The 22,377-nt window shown below is 40.0% G+C and overlaps 1 protein-coding gene across 2 annotated transcripts; it reads left to right on the forward strand.

Annotated features, from left to right (window-relative positions):
• Positions 1–15,926: 15,926 nt before the first annotated feature.
• pygo2 (pygopus homolog 2 (Drosophila)) lies at positions 15,927–21,281 on the forward strand. 2 transcript variants are annotated; one of them, XM_036567145.1, is made up of 3 exons: positions 15,927–17,015; positions 17,972–18,021; positions 18,278–21,281. In XM_036567145.1, exons 1-3 carry the CDS (start codon positions 16,958–16,960, stop codon positions 19,901–19,903), a joined length of 1,734 nt encoding a protein of 577 aa, XP_036423038.1. In that variant the 5' UTR covers positions 15,927–16,957; the 3' UTR covers positions 19,904–21,281. The 2 variants fall into 2 exon arrangements, with proteins under 2 accessions (XP_036423038.1, XP_036423039.1); XM_036567146.1 differs by having other exon boundaries at positions 15,927–16,246.
• The last annotated feature ends 1,096 nt before the right edge of the window (positions 21,282–22,377 follow it).

Consider the following 22,377-nt stretch of genomic DNA (forward strand, 5'->3'; position numbering starts at 1 on the left):
ACATTCTATGAAATCACAATCAAAATGCATGGTAAAAATAAACAGAAAAATTTTAAAAAGAGAAAAAACCTCATGGCATTTGAGATTTGTATAGAGTAGGAAAAAAAATTTGCTGTTGAAAATGTAATTGGGTAAAAGTTTTCAAAGTAGAAATCTTCTAAATACAATTACAAACTACAATTAGTTACATAATTGAATTTGAAAATCATATATAGAAACGATTTAATATGTAACATACATAAATAATCATGTTTCTGTATAAGTATGTAATATCACAATCTCTCAGTTTCTGTACAGGTATATATGTATAATCTCACATCTGCACACAATTTTCATATTTAACAGCATTAATGTAGCCTGTTTATGTTTATGGCCTGGTACTATTTAGTTGCAGTCTGTGATCCTACGGCAGCTTTTTTGGCAGAGTGCATTACTGGAATCATTTCATTCCAGTGGCATGCTTTTACAGGAATACTCCAGTGTTTATCAACCTTATCTCCATCTGCAACATCTGAAGCATATAGCTGATTACCACAGACAATGGTTTTAATGTGTTACTCAGTACTCAGTTAGAGAACAGAGCATTCTGTGTTCTGAGTCAACAGGCCTTCTGTACAGCAAAATGAGTCAAAATGATTGTCTGTGGTAATTGACGGGATGATTACAGATGCAGCTGGAGTATTCTTTTAATCATTGCAGGAGTGATTTAGTGGTTGGATTGAGTTTTGAGGCCTTGTGTTTGTTATATATGAATGTATTAGTGTGGGTATAAAGGTAACAGTCATGTGAACCAGTTACATTTACCTATAATCTGACTGACCTTTGTAAATTTAGGTTGATTTGATGAAAGTAGGATTTATCAAATAATCCTGCTGCACAAAAATGAAATCTAGTATAAAAATAATCAGGGTTACATCCTTGTTTACTTTTACATTAAATCTAGATTAAATTTAGTTTCAATTTACAAAATATGTTTAAAAAATGAGCATTCTCTGCAAAACAGTAAAAACGCTTTCTTTAAGTAAAACTATACACATAAAGCACCCCAGAAAGTTTGTGTTTAACTCACATTCAGTCCCTGAAGGTTAACTTTTCTCTCCACAAGGTGATGCTTTTAGCAATCTCATTAATGGACATATGTTTGCAGTTACAAACAAAGTGAAGTAAGCGGCTGAAGATTTAATATACCCTAGGTTAGGATGTGTATATTCTTGGTTGGCTTAAAGACCCCTGACGCCAGGCCTTCGAGTCTAATAATGGTAGACTATATCAACATCTGAATTCCTTTATTGCCTACACCTTCAGGAGCTGTACTGAAGGCCTTACATGTTAGATTAACTACCAACGCAATTATGAAGTGACAGTGGAATCAAGCAATGACATTTTCATTTACAATGAGTGTAAAAAATTTAGTTAAAAAATAAAAGTCACTCCAGACCTTTTGGAAGTCACAGATATGTCACTGACTGTGAATGAAAGTGGTAGTCTAACCAGGTTTCAGCTTTTAGAGATGGCAAACAGTGGTGGCAGTTCTATGGCAGGCCTCTTTGCTGAAATGTTATTGCAAAACTGCTACATACAAGGTAAAATATGTCAATGCCTGTTAAATTAAACAATTGCAGTGTCAAGCTTTAAATGTCCCTTTTTAATGTAGAACAGTCAAATAATGCTGCTGTGCATGAGTGTTAGCTTAGTGCTAACAAAATATTAGAAACCCCATAGTGTTTTTTTGGCCAGAGTTTTAACTGAAGCCCTAGTTCTAATAGTCACAGTTAACCCATGTTACGTTCTGGCTTGGCAAACTTGTGAAATGGTGTTAACAAGGACTACAGAATGGCACATGCAGCTTTAGTTGTGGTTTATTATGGGCTGTGTTTCAGTCTTTCTGTCCTATTGTTGCCTCCCCCTCTCTCTCCCATGCAGCATGTAGCTCCACACCTGAATTGGATCATGGTAACAGAGTCACAAGAGACCGCTTATCGGACTCAGCTATCACAGTGATGGAGTGAGAAAGGTAAAGGGAGAGGGCTCTCAGCGGACGAAGCGAAACCGGGAGGCGTGGTGTCAGTTCCCTTTTCCCCTTCACGTTAAGTGTCTCTAATGCCAGTGAAATGATCCAATGGCGGCACTTTGCCGTTTTTACCGGAGTGTTTATCCCCCGGCTATCATGTATTGCCGCAGTTCTAACCTTAGCCTCAACCTTGGGGCCCATATACTGGGTGTATATCCGATCTGCAAACAGTCATTAACCTCCTCGCCTCCTTCACCCCTTCCCCTAACCTTTAGCTGTGATCGCAACCTGGCTGTGACAGCATCGCTGGATTAACATTTAATCTGACCCCAAGACAATACAGACAGCTCCTCAGTCCCAGGGCTAAAATTAACCCTAATGAGGGTTTAAGTATGCAGAAATGGTTAATTATGACTGACGGGGGCAGGCACACCAGAGTAACATCATCAGGATAATTCATAACTAATGATCAGGGGTGACAGATGTCTGGTGGCCTGATTGACAGCTGCTCTGTTGGACTTGCAACATGATCCTCTGGGTCTCTCAAATACATGTCATTTGGGAGGTACAAATACAGATCAAAGTTTACCATGTTCTTTGGAGGTTCTCTTGAGTTGAGTTTCTTTAGAAACATCATTGTCTCTGTAAGATTGTTGTAATTTACCACATAGCATGTGGTATCAGTGGCACAACTAGGAGCTTTTGGGCCACAATGCAAAAAAGAATGTTCCCCTATATAAAAATTACTTTCAAGCAACAAAAAATTATAATTTGTTTATTCACTCTCTATTGTTATGTGTCAAATAAGCTGATGCTTTCAAGGTCACTCCACCCACTAGCATCTAATATTACCCTACATGTTTACGTTAGACTGCTTATTTAAGATTTTAGAATCATAAATAATAAATATATGACGTTGCAGGTTGTGAACAATCCGTTTGAAAACTGTTACCATGGATGAGCTGCATTATGAATAAAAGGGTGATAAATAGACCTCAGGGCTGTCTGTGTAGTGCTGATGGAGTCTAACAGGTGAGGTATGTTGTTAGGAAACTGGATCTTTCTGTGAGTCATGTGTTTACCATTGCGTCAGTGTCTATATGAGGGGCCCACTAAAGATTTTAAAGGGGTCAGTTTTGTATAAAAATGAGAGGTTATCACATAAAACTTTGTGTTTCAGTTGTCTGATTTTGTGAAGTCCATTGCCAACAAGTGAATCAGCTGATAATCAAACATATAACATACAAAAATATATTACAAATTGTGAAATAGTTTGTGTTTCCAAAAAAATCATCATCCCTGCTACCTGTTTTAAAAAAGTCTGCCAATTTGGAATTCCTGCATTCAAGGATTTGAAGGTATGCCCTGCCTTTTCTTTCCAAATAGTTGTTAAAAGTTGAGTCTGGGTGAGGAGTAGATTAATTAAGTAATGGACAATGATACTGCAGTACCACTGATGTAGATTTTAATGAAATTTGTTGAATAAACCACTATATAAAGTAGTGGACCTGAGGCCGTGTCCTGTTTGTTCTTTGTTTCTCAGTGTGCAATACAAGATATTTCAACTTCATTTCTAATCAAAACAGCCATTATTATATGATAGAAAATATTTTTTGTTCAGTATTTAGTGTCTCCACCATTTGCCTTAATTACAGCTTCCATTTTTGGGAGACCTTCTTTTAGTTATTTAAAGAAATCTGCAGTCCTATTTTTCCACAACTCAAAAGTTCGGTCTTAAAAGTTGGTTGCATTTTTTGGCTTTAACGACCCATTTACAAATTTAGACTCATCGGTCCATTAAATCTTACTCCACATCTCAGATGTCCACTTTCTACATTCTAGTGCGAAATTTCTTCTTTTTTGTCTATTTCCTTTTCTTAGTCACAGCTTCTTGACAGCTACACATCCTTTCAGACTCATAGTGTTGAGTCATCTTTTCACAGTGGAAGGATGGACAGAATCTTTTCTTTATCTTTATAAAATCATCTATATGATTCTTTAAACTCCATTTTTGCAAAGTCATGTTTTTCACTTATTTTCTTTTTGAATTTGAATAAGGAATTTAATCCTTCCTTATGCAAGTGGATTGTCTTGTATCTAATCTCGTCAGAAATATCTATAAACTTGTACTTCATGAAAGGAAATGAAGTAAATGAAGGGTGGTCTCTAACTTTTCCACAGTACTGTATATTAATGGAAGTGCATCAAAGATAAAATTCACAGACATGAAATGTACCCAGAGCAGTAGAATGGTCAGATAGTGGACATTAATGGTAAGCTAACTTACCAGCAGTTTTATGAATCCAACTCTTGTGCTTTTGAAAGAACAATTTGTAGGCCTTTCTTCCTGCTCTGACATGAGTACCCGCACTGCTTTTACATCTGAACTGACCAAGGAAATAGTCACAATGAGGCAGTCTATGGCATATAAGTTCATGGCTTAGAGAGAAAGCAAATTATGTTGATGTACTCATACTCATGCTTTCAGACAGTTTATTTGGATAGCTGCATTAAATCCTGCCCATCAACTGCACTAGATCATTCAAAAGAGACCCAGAAAGCTTACTGAAGACAAGAGTATGAGGGCTCAGAAGAGGACTAGTGGATTATTTGTTTGGATAAATGACTATATCAAAGTCTAAAATAAGAAGCAAATAAAAGAAAAAGGCTTCATAAAGTACTGTCATGTCTTATGGTTGAGACAGAGCAGAATGCAGTCATACACTGGAAATTGGCTACAGATGGCATAATACCACTTTTTCCTTTCCAGTACTGAAACTGATTATTGGCCGATACCGATACCTGATGTTTCATTAAAAATACGAAGCTGAGTGTTTTTCCTTCCAGTATTTGATACAGTATTTCTGTTGATATCAGTCCAATAATAACACACATCAATACTGAATGTCATCTCTATTTTGGAGTTAAATTTATTTAGTTGTAATATTTCTCTCCTCTCTTTGAGCTGTCTTTGTCTCAGTATCCATCTACAGTTGCAATGTACTGCAGGAAAGAAGCACAAATAACATTTCCTAAAGAAAACCCAGAGTGATTGCACAGCTTAAGCTACTCCCCTCTATCGCTAGGGTGTTGCTAGATGGTTGCTGTGGTATTTTAAGTGGTTAGGTGGTTGCTGGGTTATTGCTATGGTATTCCAGGTGATTGCTAGGATGTTGCTAAGTGCTTGCCTAAGTTTCCAAGGTGATTGCTGGGTGTTTAATAGGCAGGTGCTGTAGTGTTTCAGGTTGTTGCTAGGATGTTGCTAGGCAGTTGCTATGCTATTCCTGTTGTTTGCTGAAGTGCTGCTAGGCAGTTGTTATGGTATCTTAGGTGGTTGCTTTGGTGTTCAAGATAGTTGCTAGGGTGCTGTTAGGTGGTGGTTATGGTATTTCTTGGTGTTGCTAGTATACTTGTAACATGATGTCAAAAGGCTTGTGCGCAAACTTTTGCATAATAATATTTTTAGCATTCCACCATTTGTTCCTATGGGAAAAAGTGCATTTGAATGGTTGCTATGCTGTATACAAGTGTACCTCTCACAATCAGACCAGACATTCTGGAAATTGTCATTGATATCTCAAAAACTGCTGGACGGTTAGTGGACAAAAATTCAGCAGACAAGTAAGAAAAGGGAAAAAGAATATAAATCAAATAACCATGGTGTTTGATGAGGTGGGAGATCATATAATAATAAGCAATCTGAGACCATTTCTCCATGTGGAGTATGTCTGCATCCTTCATACTGCTCACTTCTCAAAAAAAATCACTGCAAAGTATGAAGTAAGTTTCTGGCAGCTACAGATTTCTGGGAATCCTGGGATACATTTAAGAACTGTGACGAATGGACGTCAGCTCCTAGAATTTCTAGCAGAATACAATAACATCCTGCAATTTAGAAAAACAATATGTTGTTGTTGGTACTGTAAAATTACAGCAATTGCTTGGTCTCCACTGGGCCATCAGCTCACCACACAGTTTCTCAGTGGGTTTTAGGTCAGGGAACTAGAAAGGCCTGCCAATGCTTGATTTTCTGGTTAATTTTTGTGTGTACGTATACTTGAGGAACACTTTCATCATTGTCCAGCTGGATGATGCAAAAGTAATTTCGCTCTGTGTTCAAAGAAAGTCCTTAGGTCTGGTGCCACTTTGTAATAAGACTTCATCCACTCATGGGGGTCCAAAGCACAACCGACTTTACAAAATGTTCTTCTGCATGTTGTGTGCAATTATACATTTCCATCAAAGAGTTCTCCAAATACCCAAAGCTTAACTAGTGCAGACTTAACCTGCAAACAAAGTTATCCAGTGTGCTTTGATGTGAAATGTACCACTGACAGTCGTTCAGTCCCACTCAGTCAAGGTTGGCGATAAGAACCAGATGCCAGAAGCTGTTACTGCCTCTAAAAGTACATCACAGAAATTTAATACATGAAAGGGTTATAAAATCACTTCCTGATGCCTGCTTTATGATAGTTTTGTGTTAAGGCTTTGGCCTCTACTGCATTTTTTAAAATCCATTCATGGTGAAGAGATACATGCAGGGTATAGTAGGGCAAATAAAAACTTAAGATTTACAGTTTTATGCAAACGTTCGAAAACCCCTGGTGAAATGAAACTTTTGCACACCCCGTTTTGTGTATTTCCCCCAGTATGATAAATCCAGCAAATAAATAGTAATTCTACATTAAAATGTACAGAAGTGTGTTCTCTGTAGTGGATGTGTTTACTTATTTTCACTAAAAAAAAATAATAATAAAAAAAAAAAAAGCTGCCAAAACGTTTGCATTCGACTGCACTACTATTATCTACATTACTCAAAAGACACATGTACATGTATAGGTGGTTTTAAATAGTAAATTAAATGTTTATATTTATATAATACATTGTGACCTCTTGTGTTCCTGTCACCATCACTGTAAAGCAAGTTGGTAAGTTTCCTAACAATGAAGCATTTCACATTTAACCACTCTGAATGACTGTTTAAATCTCAAAGATTGAATTATGCAGGAATTTTGAAAACTTTCTGGAATTCCCCTTCAGGACTGCTGATTTCCAAACAGCATACAGTTTACCAAGGGATTATGGTACAGGCTTGATTTAGCAAGCATGGCCAATACTGTGGTCATGTTACAACCGGCTAGTTGTGCAACGGGGAGGCATTTACCAAATGCGTTTGAATCATTGTTTGAATCTCCACCTAGTTTTTTCAATCAGGCCCTAAATCTGGAAAATGCATCTCTCAAGAATGAAGGCTGATTGCACAGCAGTGGATTATGGATCCAGACAATATTGTATCACCTGGAACTTGAGGATGTTTATCAGGCAAACCTATTTCCAAAGTTCCAGTTCCAGCAGTTACACAAAGGATTCCTTGGAGTGATGTCATACAAAAACTACTGCTGGATTCCTAAAGAACTACTGTGAAAAAATTAACCTGAAAACCACTCTTATGAAAGTTTTTTTTTGGGGACCAAAAGTGTTTTTTCAATAGCATTGCTCCAAAGAACCCATTTTGGTACCTTTACTTTTTTAACTGACTTTTTGTGTTGGTATGTGGACATCCATCATAATCATTGAGTTCAAGGCTGCATCGAGCCCAGACAAAATGTGGCATAACACTCTGTTGTGTTATGCAAGCTTTGCAGTTACAGCAGCTGATAAGGCCATTCTTGGCATCCTTTTTGCTTTTTTATTAAAGATATTTACGAGAAAATGCTTATGACAAACATGTCTTCTAATGTCTTCAACTGTTCTATACAGCAAGCTGCAGTAAACGCATTTGTAGAGGACTTTATTAGAATCCATTGCTTGCGCTGCCTTTTTAATATGGTGTTGTATATACATACAACACGCCATACATGGCTAATTGGGTTACACCTCTGACACACCCATCAAATGAGACAAAACTCAGCGCAAAGCCCACTGCACACCGTTTTGACGACATGCCGTTCAACCCAGAAACCGTAGCAACAGGCATACCTTCTCCATAGACAAACACCGTCAGTAGAATGGTTCATACTGACGAGCTAAACGTGGCACTGTCATACGATGCTATCTTTGCCTCAAGTGAGTTTGTGAAATTTCTGCCCTGCTACATTTACGCCAGTCAACTCTAAGTGCTACTGTTGTGAAATAGAAGTGTCTACTCAGCCACAAAACGGTGGACCATGCAAACTTAAGAGTAGGACTGCCAGTTGTTGATGCACCAAGCACATTAAAATTGCCTAACCTGTTGCATCACTTGTTACAGAATTCCAAACTGCCCCTGAAGCAACATCAGCACAATAACTGTGTGTCAGGAGTTTCATGAAATGGGTTTCCATGGCTGAGCAGCTGCATGCAAGCTAAAATCACTATGCACAATACCAAGCGTCAGCTGGAGTGGTGTAAAGCTCATCACCACTGGACTCTGGAGTGGTGGAAACGTGATCTCTAGAGTGATGAATCACATTTAACTCCCTGGCAATCTGATAAACAAGTCTGTGTTAGGCGGGTGCCAGGAGAACGCTACCTACCAGAATACATAGTGCCAACAGTAACGTTTAGTAGAGGAGGGATAATGGTCTGGGGCTGTTTTTCAGGCTTTGGGCCCCTTAGAGACATGGTTTGACGAGTTTGCCGTGGGTGAACCCCAGTGGCCTGCACAGAGCCCTGACCACAACATCACTGAACACCTTTGGGATGAATTGAAATGTCAATTGCGAGCCAGGCCTTCTACATCAGTGCCTGGCCTCACAAATGCTCTTATGACTGAAAGAGCACAAGTTCCTAGAGACACACTCGAATATCTTGTGGAAAGCCTTCACAGAAGAGTAGAGGCTGTTAAGGGGGGTGTCAAATCCATATTAATGCCAATGGCTTTGGAACAAGATGTCCAACAAGCTAATATATGTGCAATGACCAGGTGTTTACATACATTTGGCCATATAATGTATAGTGCATGCATCCTTTTCCAGACAGGTTCATCATATCTCCACTTGTGCCCTACATGTAGAAAAAGGGATTTTCATGTGATGTGACAATCTTCATTTTAACAGACCAAGAATATTTACCCAGTGTTTTACCTCATACCACATACCCCAGTACAGGCAGTCACTGGTGACCACTTAAGATTTACTAAAGACCTACTAAAATAAAACCTGAAAAGTTAATTTCCTTCTTAAGAAGAAAGTTGTGGCACAGCCGTCTTTGTGAAGAGACTAGGGGTTCTCACCCTTCATTGTTCACTGGCAGCTCAACACAGTGTCACAACATTTAAGACACAGAGAGTCAACAGTGTCTTAATTTATCTAATAGAGTTATGGGGAAAATATTTTATTTGATCATATTAGTTCAAAATATCTGAGTCACTTTCTATTCTGCTGACGGAATGTCCTTTGGGGGGCTGCAGAAAGAAGTTAGGGACCTTTAAGAGTATCTTATAGTATCTTACTAGTGAACAAAAATGTAACTGTACTGGACCCTTTTTTCTGATAGTATAGCTATTTGGTTTTACAGGGGGGGAGGGCAGGACACTTATTCCACAGCAATACATCTGCTGCAAATTCAGATCTTTTAATAAGGAAATTTTAATCTGAAGATCAAAATATAATTAACATTAGAACAAAATTGTGAACAACATGCAATTATTGATCGTTCATAGACTCATAAATGGCACAGTATAATATGTATAAAGCACACATAAACAAGCAGACTCTCCTAATCATGTTTCTTCATTCTGTCAATAGAAACAAAATGAAGCACCTCAATAATTTCAGTTAGCATTACTCATTTTAATCATTAACTGTGGTGTTATTTATAGACTTTTTGTAGGTGGGTGCACTAAAAAAAGAAAGCCTCTTAACTAAAAAAAAAAGAAGAATATTTCTGTTCCAAAGCAGAAACTTCGCCATTCCTCTCGAAATGGATGTGTTAAGTTCTAGTGCTGCAGAGCCACAGACCAGCCACAAGAGGGCGCCAGAGCTTTTGTATTTGACCTGCTGTCAGCCAAAAGCTTCAGCTGTAAGAAAAGGATCTAATCCCTTTCCACAAAGACAAACTAGCACCTTTTAACCGCTTCAGTTTATAAAATCATCCATGACACATTTGTGTTGTGTTGCTAATTCCTGTCAGGTCCGTTCTATTAAATATTTACATTCACATGTCCAAAAATGTACTCTCAATAGTCATGCATAGTCTCAAAAGCCCGCTTGACTAGTCACTGTGAATTTTCCCAAGAGGCCAGAGAAATGAGTGAAGGTTCTTTTAAACCGAACTCTTTCAACATGATTCTCCATTTCTGTCCTCACCTTCTTAGATATGACCTCAAATTAGCGTTGGCCTGGTGAATTACTGAAGGAATTAATACATTCAGTATAAACACTGACTCACTTGTATTTTCTTCCTTTGCAAGCTACACTTATCTTTGTTCATAGGAGAGTCTTCCACTTCTTACATGCTGATTCTCATTTGTAAAGTGTGTGTGTTGCCTTTAAAGTGACACTGTGGCCGAAACAAAACATTTATCCCTCGCTACATCTGTTATAAACATGCCTACATGCCTCTTACATCGCTACTGCAATGGTCTCTATAGCAAGATCTCCTGGTTAAAATTAAGGAAGGCCCCCTTCTGGTGACACATCTTGAAGGCGGAACTAAATTTTGAAAGTCTACACATGTTTTGGGTGGGCTGTTAGATTTTTTTTTTGCTAGCTGGCTAAATTATTCCTTTAAGAAAAGAAATGTTTGATGACCAGTCGAGGTGAGCGCTTGAGATACAGGCTAGCACTGACGCACCAGTAACCAGTGACGTCAGGATTTGTTGAGCGCCACTGGTTGTATGACGAATTTGCATAATTCATGCTGGGTATTGTAGTGAAAGAACACTGATGGGTGTAAACACTAAAAACAACACAAAACTGTGAATTCTGTCAAACCGTTGCTTGGCCTATATATCAGTGTTGCTTATGATTTAGACATTCAATTTTACATTTAAAAAGACAGTTTCTCTGAGCTATCTGGACAATTTGGGTTTCTACTTAAAGAGCAATTGTTGGCTAGGAGACAGGATTTGTTGAGCACTGTAGGGATTCCCAATAGCCGTGTGACGTATTTACATAATGCATGCTGGGTTTGGTAGTAAGGGAACACTGATGGACATAAACACTAAAATTATACAAAATTGTGAATTCTGTCAAATATTTTGTGGCACAGTATTGCTCAAAGATGCAGTACTGTGCCATAAAATACTACATAACATGAAAAATAACACAATAAAAGCTAGTTTTAGGCCAGAATGTCCTTTTAAGGAGTCAGTAACCATCCTGACTTGTTTGTATGTATTGATCAATTGGTAGAATGGCCTAAAACAATACTCAACTAAACGTATTGCTACTTCTGTGAAATAAAGACTCAAGCAGAAGTGAAAGTGGCTACATGAGTAGTAACATAAAAAGAATCAGATCAAATACTTTCAGTATATTCATTGTCTATTCTCTAAAGAGCTGCAGTGTAGCTTCTCAGTACATACAGCATCTATAAGCACAGGAACTGAAATTTGTTTGGCTGTATTATTCTTCCAAAATCAAGTAGTGAACAAAAAATAACCAGCAAAAATTCCTCTGCACTGAAGAAGCCATTTTGCCCTTTAATACAGCCTGCAGTTGATTATCGCTAAAGATTTCTCAAAAAATGTTTCTGTAAATTACAAACATGTTAGACATATTTTACAGAAGCTTTCTCTACAGGACTGTGATGACTGGTGATTCCCAGCATTCAAGAGGAGCTACACTTCCTCCCCCACTGCTCAGCTTGCAGCCTTTTTACGCAAATGATGCAAAGCTGTTTTGCATGTCAAATTGGGTCAAGCTGCCTTGCAGACCTGCTTAGATGTTGTTGAGCTTTGCTATAACAGGTGAATGATGCTAAACTACATAGTGGGCACTATTAGTGAAAAGGCCCCTAATAACCCCACATACCCTTTAATCTCACTTGCACTTTTATGGTTAAATAGTAGAACTGGCATATGTAAAATACCAAGACTCCAATAAACACAAGGCTAGGCTCTCTATGTAAGGAATTTGTTACAGCAATCCAGAACCACTGGAAGTACAAAAGAGAAAAGATAGAATAGTGAGGGGTCAGAGAGGTTACGGCAGGAATAATCACAAACCCAGATCGCACAAACCACCTGAGGAGTAGGAGTACTGACCCAGAATCAGTTCTTGGGAGCATGTGCATGGTCCTCCAGGAGAATGTGTTTTTTAACTGCACCGAAATGTCTGCTCATCATGAACTTTAAGAATAGGAACTGCCAAATAATGTATTAAAAATGGCTACTTGGTCACATTGCCCCACAGTAGATCTGTCTGTTTGTAGTTTGTATTAAGCACAGATCAAGCAAAACTACAAAAGTCCAGCCATGCTATCTCCTCTCTCTTATGCTAACCATACAATAGAAGACTTTGAAAAGACTTTTGATAGACTGAGGTCTGACACCATCTCACATCTAAAGACAGTGTCATGTTTTTTAGTCACAGACTATGATTTTGCAAAGACTAGGAATCTTGCAGTGTCACTATTTACAAGACTGCAACTAGATTTTTGAGATTATTCCCCATCACCTGGTGGAAATTTACAAGCAGATAAACACTTTTCCTTCCACTCTATAGTGGTAGAGATGGGAAGATATGTTGGCTGGGTGTGTAAAGATCTGGGGCTCAGGTTAGTTCACTATAGAACTGTATACTCCGGCAGATCATCACCCAGAATCTTTTAATTAACCTGTAAAATGTGCAGTTACTTTTTTAATTCAATATAAAGATTTACACATCAACACAACATGCAGCGATTCAGCATTGTTGACTGGGTGTCATGAACTAAACCATAAGAAACAAACAAACAAAATAAGAAACCACTGTAACAGAAAACAGAAAAAACAGAAGAAAAAAAAACATTGATGATTCTTCAATAATGCCTGCATATTCATTCATTCATTCATATTCTCTCTCTCTCTCTTCCTCTCGCGCCGCGCCGCGCGCCTGCGCTCGCCCGCAAGCACTCACGCGTTACTATTTGCCAAGACATAAAACTTACGATAATATTAAACACGGTTGATTTTGTCGCAGCGTCAGGACGAGAAAAAGACTGACTTAAGACGACCATCTTGACCACCTTACACCAAACGATCGAGATGACGCGAGCGCGACGCAACTCTAACAAGACTCTCATGATTTTATCCCGACATGGATATTTGTCTGCGACAGTGAAATCGCTTGAAAAGTCGTTTGGTGTAAGGCAGGCATTAGACAAGCTGCACATTTCCAAATATATTATTCATATACACAGATCATAGATCAGGTCCGTTTCAGTTGGTACAGAAAGAGTGTGATTTGGCTCAGTAGGAATGTTTTATAAGCTAGGTGACAGAATTTCATGATCACAGTGACAAATATTATACTTTCTCAGTTCAATTAAATTTAGTATTAATTCTGATTGAACACAAACAACTCTCCCTCACTTTCTTCTTAATCACTAACCTACTTCAGATCTGCTCCTTCAGCCCTCTCACTCTTCTTCAGCCTCCTTCTGTCCTTCTCTTCCTGTGTTAAGTAATACATTTATTTATTAAACACAGATCTCTAGAAAATGATGAGATCAATACATTTTATTTTTTGTTTTAAGTGGTAAAAATCACATCTGCCTGGCCTTCAACAAAGCTGTCGCCTCTTAATTTTTATCCACAGGTTGAGGAATTGAGGGATATATGACTGCATTATGTTCAACACTGTTACTTTTAGGTGACATTAACTTGTTATAAACAACAATATATGGCAAAACAAAGCATATAAAGAGTTATCATTAATGTTATTTCCATCTCTCTCGCTCCCACTATGAAGCAAGATGAAACTAGTTGGCCAGCTAGTGTTCAGCCTGAAACATACTTCACGCAAGGACGAACGTATTTGCGTTCAAAAATGTGTCACGGCGCAATTCATAACGCAGCGCAAACGCAAGCTGCATACAGCAGGGGGCGCTATAACGACAGCCAGGCCTGACTAAACTGCCTCTTACCGCTAGTGTGCTTTCTCCGCTATCATGACAGATGAGCAGTTGAGTCTCACTAAAACATGGCTTACATAAACATAAAAATGTAATGCATTATCACCTTTATATTCCAGCAGAAGAGGTAAAGCCGTTCACTCTCCTCTACTATCTACATTTAGTCTAAGGCTGTTGGAATAACAGTAACGTTAGATCCCTCTCTGATTTGTCCTCTATCGCCCCCTTCAGTACTGAGTGTTTTAACCGCCACAGTAACATAAGATCTCCCGGTAGTTTGTACAGAAGGACCGAGCGCTGTCATTTACGTTCGCGTCCTTGCGTTGACTATGTTTACATGAGGCAAAGAAAAAGGTTTAGGCTAACACTAAGGCCAGAACCATAGTCAACGCAAGTGCGCGAACGTAAACGACAGCGCTGGCCAAACCTTTTTCTTTGCCTCATGTAAACCCAAAGTTACCTGACCTAGCTAACCTAGCTAACAAGCAACCAAGTAAAAACCATCTATTGTCAGCTAGTATAGCTAGCTTTACGGACCATAATTTTCCATATTGTAGGTGGGTATCTTCACTCTGTAACTACTTACCGTTTCACTTTGTATATAATAGATTTTGAACAAGGTCTAATGTGACCTCTAATTTTATTGAGCTTTTAGACAAACTCGGGTCTTCAGCTTAAGCAGTTGCCAACAGAGTTGCCTTGTAGTGGGAGTAAAACCAGAGATCCTCCCCCGGGTCTCATATGATTGGCTTACAACTTACGAGGTCTGATACGATTGATTTAAAACTTAAACGTCTGATGTGATTGGCCGAGCCGGGGTTCCGCTTTTCACATTAAGTTGGTAAAGCACAGCAGAGGCAACGCTGTATTAGAGCAACAGCAGCGCCTCCCCCAGGTCGCGCCCTGTTATTACAGTACATTGTGAATGAGAATGAATGAATAAATGAATGAATGAATGGAACTAGTAAGCCCAGCCCATGGCCGTCGTAAATATAGAGGTCAGTGCTCAGGATTGCTTTGTAAATTCCAGGTCCAAGTTATTTTAATAGTCTTAATCACATAGTCTGTGAGTACAGACTTAAAGACTTTCCAATTTCTAGATCACTTGAGCTATGTGGTAAATGGCCAGAAAACTGATCAAGTGGAATGACTTGTTTTATATAATGTAACAATGATGCAGACTGAGGTTCAATACCCCCGCCTGGGTAAGCCCCTATCACTATATTAATAAGAGTCCTTGAGCAACACTTCTAACACTACCTTCACCTACCTCTTAAAAAAGATCACGTTGTAAGTCGCTCTGGATAAAACTGTCTGGCAAACAACGTAAATGTAACTATTTTTACACTGATTTACTATTAACCATGATTAAGAAGCATCACCACGTTCTTAACAATGAGGAGTTTAGAAGTTACTGTAGCATTATTTTATTTAATAGTTAGGCCCAGTAGTCAAAATAATTATGACCAGCGGATTTCTGATCAGTGGAATTAATGTTTAAGTGTGCCAAGGTGGAGAAAACGACTTTATAAATTTGATTTGATGTGGTTATATTATAATATCGATGGAATTCTCATTACCACGCCATGGTTATGATTCACAAAATACATACTAATTCAAAGCTTTAAGTTTTTATTATGGTTTTGTGTCCTACAACTGATTCCATAAACAGGGGTCGTAGGAAAACTTTTAAAAAAATATAATGAATTCACAATCGCACTGACAGAAAACCGAGTGTTGCACAATATAAAGCAACACAAAATAAAACAATAGACACAGGTTTGGGCTGTTTCACACAACTGACGCAAAAGCTCAGCTTAAAGTTTGCTTGGCATTTCCCCCTGAACGAGAGTGGTGTGATCCATAGCCCTTATGGTTTGATCTGGACGAGCCCACGTTCCACCTTTACGTGGGGTTTCTACAAAATTACAACTTACATATTGAAGCAGTTAGAGTAAAAAGAAACACTGTATATTTTGGTTAACAATATAATATCTATTACATAAAAAGAAAAGTAAGTTACAAAAATCGCATGCAGTTTCCCTGTATGAAGTAAAATAAATCACATAATTCAGACACCCCTATTTTTCCCCTACCCAGTGTAGGCGTCTATCCCGGCTGGTCCCTCTTTGTCCGGCAGCGACTGTAGGCCGCAATAGTCATGGCCAATTTCGCGTTTGAGGATAAATTTTAATTGTAAGTTTGTTTGACATTGAATGTTTGTCTCTTGAGAGTTGCTAAATATGAGATAATGTAACAGCGTAGTTCATTCTAACGGGTAGCATGAGCGACGTACGGCTTGCAGCTAAAGCCTGAGCTAGCCGCTCTGCTAGCCGCTCAGCTCCGGATAGCAGACGGAACGTTAGCCTGGCGACTTCTCTCACAGCGAGACACGCTGAGTGTAAATATCCAGCATCTGCTCCCGTGTTTCATGTCGCATGAGTGCAGGTGGATTTGCGCTGCATGTGTCGAGTCTTAACTTCGTGTAACTTCAGCTGGTATCTCACAGCTAACGCTATCCAGCTAGCAGCACATCTGTAAGTGATCACAGGAGGGAGGGGGAGTGAGTGTGCGGCCGACGGCGAGCAGCTTCATTCAACATTATATTTTTTGCGCGGGCCTCGTCACATCTACGGATTCATGTTTGCTTTTCTCGGTGAAGAGCTCACAGTTAGTAGTCCACTGCAGTCCTGTTAATATCAGGTTGTGGTTCGTCTGGAGAGGTAAGGTTAGAAACGTGAACGAACCGAGAGAGCCCTCTTCGTTAGTAGGATTAGCGTCATGGTTGGCTTCTGCTATTGACTCAGACTGATAGCCCGTATTACTTGGACCTCAGGACGCATCCGTCAGTTGTGCACTCTTTCTGTATGTGAACGGTGGCATGGCACCGCGCCGACAGTCATTTTAATGGCTGCCGAATCGGGGAGACTACTGGCCGGACAAGGTCAAGGAAAACGAGGCAAAGGTAGGCAAACGTCCATCAAGCGCATCTCTGTGTCCAAAGCGGAATCCACAGCTCCTCGCTGAAAAAAATATCTGCCTTTTCCTTGTCCGCACGTTCCCTTGTATGTACGGTGGCCCTGTTTTCTCGTGGGATCTGTCTTTCTGGGTAGCTGTATGTGAACCTGGCGTTTACCTGTCTGTGCACTGGGCTATACCCGCGCCTTCGTGTGTCCACTCAGTCCTGTACACTTTGTATTAAACTCTTTGTTTTTGTTTTGTATTGTTTTTTTTTTCTAACTTGCCACTCGCCTCAAGCCTTTCATCCGGGTTCAGTGTTGGGGGGATCAGTACGCAGTGTAGTGCGGGACTGTCGCTTGTTTCCAATCTCGGTTTTGCACTCTGTAAACTTTGCGCACTTAACGCTAATAGTCGGCTATACGGCACAACACTCAGTAGTTTAAGATGTTACATGTCTTAAAATGGTCGAGGCTCAGTTTACACTTCTCGTACTTTTAGGTAGTTGAAATTTCTACTAGTCAATATGAGGTGAGAGGTTTATTTGACACTATACTTGGATCCAGGGTAGAGTATTGGTAACTGTGCACACAGTATTGCTTATGTAAAGAATACGAAGTAAATATGCTACATTGTAGGTTCCAGTAAATTTAGTTAATGCACATGATACATTGTTTTGACTTGTTGATGAGATGCAAAGCTTGTGATGCGTTATTTTTATTTAGCAATGACATATTTGTTGATACAGAGAATGATTTCAGGATCCAGTGATGTTGTGACTGGTATATGATCGGTCACAAACATCCAGACTTTGTTAGCCTAATGTGTAGGAGGAAATACACAGTTGGGTACAGCCTGCTTTCCCCAAAAATACTTTTAGAGGCCTTCATTAACAGATTCTCTTTTTTCCTATGTTTCCTGTCCCTCTCTGTCCCAATTATCCCAATTTTTGCTTCTGTTAAGGTTCCCAGATGAAAAGCCCAGAGAAAAAGAAGAGGAAATCCAGCACTCAGGTGAATAAGTTTTTAGAGTGTTCATATTTGTAGGGGTAGATCAAGAGGTTAATGGTTTCCTAGTATTATGCACATAATACAGTTTTATACCATTTTAAAGGAATGAAAGACATTAATTTTGTGTTAATACTAAGTAACATTAGAAGAGATCATGTTTTCAAATTCACACTCATTAGTTTTATATCTAGTATGATGTAGAAGTTGTTACAGTTTTGTGTTTATTCAGTCTTATTGTCTCTTTCTGTTGTGTTTGCAGGGGGCAACGTTCTCCCACCTCTCTGAGTTTGCGCCTCCCCCAACCCCTATGGTAGACCACTTGGTGGCCTCCAACCCTTTTGACGATGACTTTAGCTCTACATCACGTCCTGGTGGAGCCGGCGGTCCAGGAAGCGCACCGTTTTTGCCGAGCCCTGGGGCTGGTGGAGGAGGCGGAGGCTATGGAGCACCAGGCAGAATGGGAGGAGGCATGGGTTTTATGGGTGGCCCTGGAGGACCAGGTGGTGGACAGCCTGGAAGGAGACCCCCTTTTGTACCTCCACCACCCAATGCAGGGCCACACCATCCACTTGGGTTTGGTGGGATGCCTGGATTTGGAGGTGGAGGAGGTGGTGGCGGCGGCTTTCCTCCAGGGGGACCATCACAGTTTAATATGCCACCTAATTTCAGCCCTCCTATGCATCCTGGACAGGGCTTTAACCCTATGCTCTCACCTGGTGCAATGGGTGGCGGTCCTGGAGGTGGTGGCCCTCCTCATCCACGTTTTGGGATGCAGCAACCTCAGCATGGACAAGGGGGTCACCCCTTCAATAGCCCTCCGTTGCCTGGGGGCCCAGGACCTCGTGGCCCTCCCCATGGCCCAATGAATTCTATGGGTGGCATGCCAGCTGGAATGAATATGATTGGGGGTATGGGGGGTGGAATTGGGCCAGGTAACATGGTAGGTGGGCATCCAGGTTTACCACCACAAGGACAGTTTCCTCCATCGCAAGATGGGCCCTATCCTGGGCCTGGCACTCCTGGCAGTGAAGAAGGCAAGAACTTTGTTGGTGGACCTGGTGGCGGTCCACCAGGTCCTCCTCAACAGCCACCTAACCTCAACCCTTCTGGCAATCCTTCCAACAACGTCACCCCAGGTCCTTCCCCAGCCTCTGGACCTCCACAGCCTGGGGGAGGGTTCCCTGGTCACCCTGATGTACAGCAATCAACACCTAACACACCTGGGCAGTCCTCTTCCGCTCCTCCACCACCCAACCCTAATTCCTCTCCCACTGGTCCGCTCAATGGCCCACAACCTCAACAGCTACCGCCTAATCAGCACCCTCCACCTAATTCTGCAGGTGGTCCGGCTCCAAACACTCCCTCCAGTCAGCAGCAGCCAACACCACCCAACTCTACCCCAGGATCTGCTCCCTACAATCAGCAGAACAGTGCTCCGGGCGGTGGCTCCATGCCCAACCAGCCACCCAACAGCAACCAGAACAACCTGAACAACAACAGTGGTGGGAACACTCCAGGGAGTAATCCTAACCCTCCGTCCAACTCCACCTCAACACCCAACACACAGTCTCCTCTCCCCACTGGCCAAGCTCCACCATCTGCTGGGCCAGGTTCTGGTCCGCCAAAGCTTGGAGGGGGCATGGTGTTCCCTTGTGGCTTCTGCTTGTCAGAGGTGCATGACGACCAGGAGGCTATCCTTTGTGAGGCCTCATGTCAGCGCTGGTACCACAGAGACTGCACAGGCCTGACTGAGCCAGCCTACGGGCTGCTGACCAGAGAGAGCGCAGCTGTCTGGGCCTGTGATATGTGCCTCAAAACCAAGGAGATCCAAGCAGTGTATGTACGCCAGAGCCTAGGGCAGCTGGTGGCTGCAAATGAAGGCTAAATGAGAGAGAAAAAGAAAAAGGGAGAGGAGAGTGAATAACAGTGATTGATTCTTTCAAACCTTTTGAGTTTTTCAGCCAGTGAAACAGAACCAGGTAGGCTATTGGAATGGAACAGGGTAGCGTAGGGAAAGTATAGGGAAGAGGCATTAATCCAGTTGAATGAGTGAAGGGACGATGTGGACTGCCTTATAATTTGATGTTACTTCCTGTATTTAGTGTTCTCATCAACCACATAAGCACTTTTAGGGCCCCTATTTCTAGATGATCAAGCAAAGTTTAAGTTTTCTGACAAACAGTATTTATAGCCTATTTCAGTCTCTACACTTTGGTGACATCAGCCATTTCATATTATGGGAACAATTTGGCCAAAGTTCAGGGAAAAAGAAAGATTCTCTTATAACTGCTAAATTGAACGTGGCTGTCAAAGTGGACAAGAGTTAACCAATTAAATAAAAAATTGCCTCGAGTTGACGGTCAAATTGAACATTCTTCTCCCCTAAAATAGCTCATCTACCAGCAAAAGCACTGACAACAACTCACTACCTCACAGATTTGACAACTGACTGGTACAAATGCTTAGGCACTGACTGACTGATCTAGTCTAGAATGAGGACTCCCCTACCACCTCCTCTGTCGTCTATGGTTTCCATTTCAATATATCTGAAGAAAACTGCTACCTTCCTTCACCTCTAAGAGACAAAATGGTGTGGACATGAACATTAAAAATATGAATTTGTCCTATCATCTTTGGACACGAGAGTTGTCCTGTAGATAGAAAGACTCCTGTCATTTTTATTCACTCTACTGCCAGGTTTTTGTCTTAATATACATCCATTCACCATTTTTCTACAGAATGAAACACTGACATTTCAGTGTTGATGGTTTGCTACATAGGGAGTAGTGATATCATAACCATATCAGATGTGTATAGTCTTTGGATTGCATGTGAACCAATGCAGTAATTTGTCAGCTGTTTTTAATGTAATTTTTTGTTTTTTTTGGCCTCCTTCTGGGCCGTGAAGTAGACCAAATAACAGAATGAATTCAAATATCGGCTCGTATTACTGTCACTGAGCAAGATGTTTGCTATTTTCTTGTTTCCATATTTCTGTCCAAGTTGCCTTTTCTTAGCAGTTATTTTTTGTACTGATGTCTGTGCTGTCCAGTGTGCTTACTCTAGTGCCCTCTGTTGGCCATGATGGTGCGGTAACATTTGAGGTGGGCAGAAGTCTGGCAATGCTCTGAAAGAAGTAAAGCAAAATGTTTTTGTATGTGAACTTGGCATTTTTTTTATTTGTAGCCTATTGTTGCATTAAATTTGGGTTTGACAACCCAGTAAACCAAGTCGTGAAATTAAATATCCTTGTAATTTTTTTAGCTATGTTTTGGTTAATGACTATATGCATTTTAGATTGTGAGATTAGACACTGTTATTATTACTGAGTTATTCATAATTCAGTTAAAAGTGGTTGTTTGGGAAGCTTCAGTGTAGTGGTATTACTTTGCCATGCCATTTAAAATATCCTAATTTGCACACAAATGATCTTACAGTAGTTGTTAGGGATATAACACTATATGAATTGTGGGCTGATACCAATACCGTGGTGCCAATACATAAACATTTATAAAATGTAGGAATTGGGACTAGGTCCAGCTGTATTAATATTACAGAGAAATAAAATATTGATTTCTATAGGGTTAAAACTATAGTAAAATAAATAAAATGCAGACATTGTAGCTTGGTAACCCAGTGTTGTCTAAACATTCTGCTTTTTCTAGAGTACAAGATGTACATCAGATGTCAGTTTGAAAGATCAGTCCAATCTAAACATCTGTCCAATGCTTTTTAAAAGCAAATATGTGCTGATGCTGACATAATTATATATAAAGCTGCTTCTGATATAATTGTGATGTTCTACAATCTCCTTATTAGAAAAAATTGCATTCCTCTTGTTACAAACAATATAATAAAGGTATGCAATACCTTGATGACTCTATGATATACAGCTGAATAATTTTATGTAGTTTGTAACATGGCAAGAAGTTAAAAGTCTAAGATGCTGGGTATGATTCAACAAAAACACTGCCCCAAAAATACTGTATACCATCATTTAATGTAAAGCTCTTGTCTTTGATCATAACCATGGATTTGATGCCTTCACTTATGTTAACATCCCCAAATTCTTGCTACTTTAGTGTCAGTGACTGACCTTCTTCAAATTCACAATAAACCATTACAGATGCAATCAGTAGGGATGCATGAAGATATTGGAATCATACCGGTGTTGGCACATATTTGCTTAAAAAAGATTTTATATATTAACTGCATATGTAATCCCTATATAAATAAGTGTTAAAAGTGGTAATACAAGTGGATTTAGTCCTAATTTCTACTCTTCATAAATGTATAAATTATGAATAGATACATGTACATGGAAAATATTGGATATTAGCATGGGCCCAGAATTCCCAT

The sequence above is a fragment of the Colossoma macropomum genome, unplaced genomic scaffold (assembly GCF_904425465.1).
Source record: "Colossoma macropomum unplaced genomic scaffold, Colossoma_macropomum, whole genome shotgun sequence".
Lineage (NCBI taxonomy): Eukaryota > Metazoa > Chordata > Actinopteri > Characiformes > Serrasalmidae > Colossoma > Colossoma macropomum.

What these genes read in the sequence shown, in the direction of transcription:
- pygo2 (XM_036567145.1), top strand. Translation starts at nt 16,958, where the DNA reads ATGGCTGCCGAATCGGGGAGACTACTGGCCGGACAAGGTCAAGGAAAA. An exon ending in TCAAGGAAAACGAGGCAAAG is followed by an intron (nt 17,016 to 17,971) that starts GTAGGCAAACGT and finishes GCTTCTGTTAAG; the next exon opens with GTTCCCAGATGAAAAGCCCA. An exon ending in AGAGGAAATCCAGCACTCAG is followed by an intron (nt 18,022 to 18,277) that starts GTGAATAAGTTT and finishes TTGTGTTTGCAG; the next exon opens with GGGGCAACGTTCTCCCACCT.